We start from the raw sequence: 5,595 nt of genomic DNA on the forward strand, positions 1-5,595 counted from the left end.
TGAAAACACATAAAGCCTTTATTAGTGCATTGTTAAATTAAGTTAGTTTTACCATTACATACATGCGCAGTTTGGAAATAAGAATAGTATTTTTTACAAAAAGAAAAGGCAGGATAATATACAGTTTAAAGCTTTAAGAGAGTCCCGTCAGACCATCGGCTTCTTATCCATTTTGATGGTCTCGTAGGTGTCGGTGCTCTGAGAGGTCAAACCCTGCAGGACACACACGGAAATATAGTTAAAAGGTACCTTGTGTTATAAGTAACAACAAAACGAGGATGTGAGCATTTCCTGCACAAAGTGAGATTGTTCTTTTCTGACAGCAAGGTATGGTGAATAAAAATAGGTTTTCTTTACCATGCACTTGTGCCTTAAGCGTTCACGTTTCCATCATGTGCAGTTTTTAATGTCTTTTTAAGCATTAGAATTAGAGGTCTCACCGCATAAATGCCTCCCTCCACGGGCTTCTTCTTCTGTGGGATGAAAACAGTTCAATGGAGTTATAAAATGTACTTCAGCCACACTCGTTTCTTAATGAACACACTTTTAGACATTTTGGGGTATATTGCTTAATGATTTTAAGCCTCGAGGGTCAAGATCTTCATGTGTTCTTGCATGCCATTTAACAGGAAGTAGGATGTGACACATGGGTTTTATGTGAAGAAACGCTGCTGGTAACTGTGAGTGTGTATAAATAATGGAGGTTGGTGGTCAGCTCGAGCTAACAGGAAACCATAGTCTGATGTTCGCTTTAAAGCAGAACTTGAGCTTTTGAGGGTTGAATACCAACACATTTTAAAAAACAAACGTTTTGTTTAGTTTTATTCAAAATAAAAAACTTACCGCAGGGGGATCAGCAGGAGTCCACTGTTAAAAGGTACATCAGAAAACACAGGATTTAGTGATTCGTATAATATTTTTAAACTCTGTAGACTCTGTGTTTGAGATTCAATTTATGAAAGTGATTTGAGTCAGTTATGTAAAAGGAGATGGAGATATTTTATAGAGATAGAAAATGACATAAAAATAAATACAATGAAGGTCAAAAAAAAGAATACATACTAATTAATAATAATAGTAAATAGTAATTTATTTTAAATAGGGCTTTTGAGGTTATTAAAATTCACTTTAAAAACACAATTTCACACAACAAATATGCAATGAAGTAGATCAAATACATACAAACGTTTAAAACAGAGAGCATTATGAACCGGCGGTGTAATTACGGAAGTTAGTTTCATTCAAGACAGAATCATCGATATCTTTATATGTTTGTAGACCGTTTTCTTGACTTTTTCTACGATCAAAACTCTTAAAATGTTGTTAATAATGGTACTTTTTACAAGAGTTCAGGAGAACGTCTGGAGAAAAATAAGGAACATACAGCACTTTCATCATGCTGGTGTGTGTGTGTGTGTGTGTGTTGTTCCTGTTTGTCTTACCCTCATTCTGCAGTATAGGACGGTGAGGATGATGCCATAAAGGATGAGAATCCCGTCCAGAATGTAACACACGTTCATGTCTCCGAAAGCCACTGCACACAGAAAACACACCGTCTACATCAAACACCATCATCTCCTCCATCATGCTGTTTCGTTCAACTGACTGTTTAACGAAAACTTTTTTAAAGCTAACGGTATATTTAAAATCTCTCCATGGTGTTTACTCATCCTCACAAGTCCAGCTAGGGTCAACAAAGAGACAGCGATGGATAGCACTTACGGTTTCAGAGAAAAAGAGAGATCTGTTTCCTTGTTTTCTTGTCGGCTGTCAGTGAGATCTCTTCACAAACGTGTCTGAAGTGAGCTCTGTGAGCAGCAGCCAACAGGAAGTCCGGGGCTAGCTGTCCGTTTTTTCTTTTTAAAGCTGTGAAACCACACGCCTACCGCACTGCAATCCTCTCATCACGAAGTTCCTCTAAAACGCCTGTAAACACGCTTCTTATCTACAGTTTAAAGTTGCTCAATGCAGTAACATAGTGCTTTCAATACGATCAGAGAATAGCTGTAACATTAAAAGATATGAGACACATTCGAACAGATGCAACCAATATCCAAGTGAAGGTCATTTAGATAGAAATCTTCTATAAAGTCTTTTGTAAAAGAGAACTTCTCTAACCTCCTACGCTTCAAAATAAGTGACAAGAAAACAAGACATAAGGAATAAAATGGTTTAATAGTGGAAAAAGGCCTATGACACTATACAAGCTACAGTTACCAAAAGAGAAAGAAAATACAAGACCAAATCTACAAAATTTGTACAAGCCACTTGTTTTTCAAAAGTAAAAACATCGGGGAAATTGCATCGTCATAACTTAGGCACCATCAAAATGATAGAAAAGTATTACAAAAAAGTATTGAAACAACTCAAGCATGCATGTTTGTTTTATAGAATGTGGTCACTCGGGGGAAATGTCAGCCGTGTGTTTGCTGTTAGGAATTTAAAATGGCTTTTTTAAACCACATTTTCTCTTGAAAAGCAAACCGCCGGTCATGTTTTGGCTCAGCAAACTGTAGGTAGATTCAACGGATCGCCGCACGTCTCAGCTTCAGGAGTGTTTTGGTGTTACAGAGTGTTTTAGGTCCTAGAGGAGGAAGAGTAAGGCCGTGGGATGGAGCAGCTCGGTGTGTGTGTGTGTGTGTGTGTGTGTGTGTGTGTGTGTGTGTGTGTGTGTGTGTGTGAGCAGAGGAGCTGCACAGAAGAGTTACAATCACACGTCTGATTTGGGATTTTTGTGAAAATGCATGATAAAAAAAAAACAGAAAGCAGCTGAGTTGAACTACAGCTGTGTGCTCAAGACTGAGTTCACATGTATGGATTGTTAAGAAGACTGGAATAAACCAAGACCTCATTTAAACCTGTTGACACGTCACCTGAATCTGCAGAAAGACAGACTCACAAGTCTTTGCATTTATGTACAGTTTCATTAGTTGTAGCTCTTGATGTCCTAATGTTGCGTTGTGATTGGATATAAATATTTAATTGGACAGGCAGAGCTCAGGGACTTATGACAAATTGTGTTTTCAAAAGTCAAAAGGATACATGACTTTTGAAAGCTTTTAAAAACTGCTCATGACTTAGAGAAGGCGGCCAGATGAATTTGATCAAGTCACAATCTTTAGAGAAAACCTTTTATTAAAAAGATTTTTTTAGCTTTTTTTAGACTCAATGTGTTCTGTTATGATATGATTTGGTTTTCTGGTGACTTTCCAAATGTCTCTGACAAGCTGTTCAGTTTGTAAGTCTTTCAGCAGGTTTACTGAAAAACTTAAGGCCCCATTTGTATGAAACGTGTTGGAAAGGTCAATCATGGGCCTAGGAAGAACACGGTAAAGTTTAGAGCGGATCTGAATTACTTGGCTAGTAAATTCATCCTCTGAGAAAATGTTATCTGTTCACGAAAACCATAAAAAGTCAGGCACGGAAATGGACACTGAAAGTTAACATACACTTCCTTATGCTGTAAATACCCATGAGGACATGTTAGTCAGCGACTTAAAATAGTACCTGGGACATGCTTAATTTTCTCCTTATTTAGTCATGTTTGTTCCCTGTTCTTTAAGGCAAGGGATTAGCCTTTTATGTTGAAGTATAGGGTTTTTAAAATAAGGAACTTGTTACTTCCAGACAGGGTAGGAAAGACTGAAAGTGTTGAAACACACTCTTGGTTTTCTGGTCTTTTTGACATTAAGTAAAACTCTGAATAACATCAGGTTTTAATATCCTCATGAAAATAAGATATACATATAAAGGCTGCTTGTTAATAACAGGCGTGAATGGGGTCTTGGTTTAGTCTTCTGTGTAAAAGGGAAGTTGGATTGCCAGTGTAGTGTTTTAAAGAGAACCTGCATATTAAGACAGTCATGTAAATACAGTTTGGAGTAGCTGAGGAATGTACTTCCATTTTTCACATAAAAAAGAAGTTGGCCTTCAGGCCGCGGAAAAGCCACGTGTTAATTCAAAGCAACATAATGCTACATTCTGTGAGTAAAGAAAAAAGAAGTCACACCCTTTAATATAAAAACTGTCCTTGTATTCTTGAAACAGTACATGGAGAGGGAACCAGAAGGCAGAGGTACAGCAGCATTCAGAGCGCTCTGTTTTTGAGAAAGAGGAAGTGACAGATGTGATGTAATCCCCCTCGTCTGGTGTTGAGTCAGCACAGTGAAGTCGTAGTCCAGTGGTTACAGCAACAGGAGAAGCCAAGAGAGGAGAAAAACCCCCTGTATAAAAAAAGTCTCTTACAGAAGGCATTCGTTTTATTCCAGGTTTGAACAATCATTGAGCAGTTTCATATCAGGAGGGGTTCACTCTCTCCTTCAAGGGTTTCTGTGTCACAGACAGGAAGTGATTGGATGTGAGTGGACCCCATGTCCCGTCCCGTGGGAAAAAAGAAGCATCCATCACACCGAGGTTTCCGACTGAAGCCTCATCACGAACTTGTGGCTCTTCGGGTCGATGAATTCCTCCCCGAGCCGCAGGAAGGGGAGCGGCATCACCGTGACGACCAGGGAGAAGTCGAGGCGCCGCAGGGAGAAGATGAGACCCTGACGCAGGGCCGAGGTCACCGGCTCCTCGCTCACCAGGGTCCACTGGCGCCCCCTGCCGTTCTGCTGCTGGTACTGCACCGTGGGGCCGGGGCTCAGGTACCGCTCCAGGAAGGCCTGGAGTAAAAAGGGAGGAAGAGGGGGGTTTAAATATCATGGAAACAAGGGAGATCGTTTTTTAATGGGAAATCATTTTTAATATATTAAGTTAGGTAACTTATAGTAATGATTGTAAAATATTTCCTGGATCCTCTATTATATATTTTGTATTTAACACATTCGTTTTTTACATTAACATGTGGTAATTCAGATTGTCTATGTTGTAATTTTATAAGGTTTGTTGATCTGTAGAAACTGTAAAGCCCCCTGAGATAAATTGTGTGATATATAAAACAGGAACTAAAACATAAAATAAGATGGGAAAAATATTGATATACATTAATTTAAAAAATACCGAAATAATATTGCCTGGATAATAAAAAAAAGGACCTAGTTCATTCAAGTAAATAAATACTGGACTAAAGGAGACAGCTTACCAAAATATGTAGAAATATTCGTAAAATATGTGATACATTTTTTCAATAATTTAACTGTGGGACAGTTGTTTTAAACCCTTTTAACACTAGAACCGCCAACTGGTCAATTGTTTTTTGATTGTATGTAACTTTTTTTCAATAAAATATTCAGTCTCCCAGTCCGTGACTTTTCCTGAAAGTGTGTTATGTAGCACCCTCTGTTGTTAATATTTCTCAATATGAAGTCAGATTGAAAAAATCACCCGAAAAAATGCCATTTATACCTATATCCGCCAGCGGGTAATATTTACCTCATAACAGCGTAAACATGACGTGTTGCTATAGTAACGCCTTTTGTCTACTGCGTTCCTTATAGATAGAGAGATAGATAGATAGATAGATAGAGAGATAGATAGATACATAGATAGATAGATAGATAGATAGATAGATAGATAGATAGATAGATAGATAGATAGATAGATAGATAGATAGATAGATAGATAGGGTAAATTTTACCCGTTGGCGGTTTTAGG

The 5,595-nt window shown here is 38.1% G+C and overlaps 1 protein-coding gene and 1 long non-coding RNA gene across 2 annotated transcripts in view; both read right to left on the minus strand.

Annotated features, from left to right (window-relative positions):
* LOC104961529 (uncharacterized) lies at positions 1–1,842 on the minus strand. The gene is made up of 5 exons (XR_800107.1): positions 1,723–1,842; positions 1,443–1,534; positions 844–867; positions 358–473; positions 1–213 (listed from the first exon to the last, which is right to left on the minus strand). It is a non-coding gene; the product is annotated as an uncharacterized lncRNA (long non-coding RNA).
* Positions 1,843–2,156: 314 nt separating this feature from the next.
* Positions 2,157–5,595, minus strand: part of LOC104961536 (vang-like protein 2) — a 26,133-nt gene continuing 22,694 nt past the window's right edge. Inside the window, exon 7 of the mRNA XM_010789845.1 lies at positions 2,157–4,666. Coding sequence (XP_010788147.1) covers positions 4,404–4,666 — 263 coding nt within the window. The 3' untranslated portion in view covers positions 2,157–4,403. The remainder of the gene's footprint in view (positions 4,667–5,595) is intronic.

Source organism: Notothenia coriiceps, unplaced genomic scaffold (genome assembly GCF_000735185.1).
Source record: "Notothenia coriiceps isolate Sejong01 unplaced genomic scaffold, NC01 NC01_scaffold00033419, whole genome shotgun sequence".
NCBI classification, from domain to species: domain Eukaryota; kingdom Metazoa; phylum Chordata; class Actinopteri; order Perciformes; family Nototheniidae; genus Notothenia; species Notothenia coriiceps.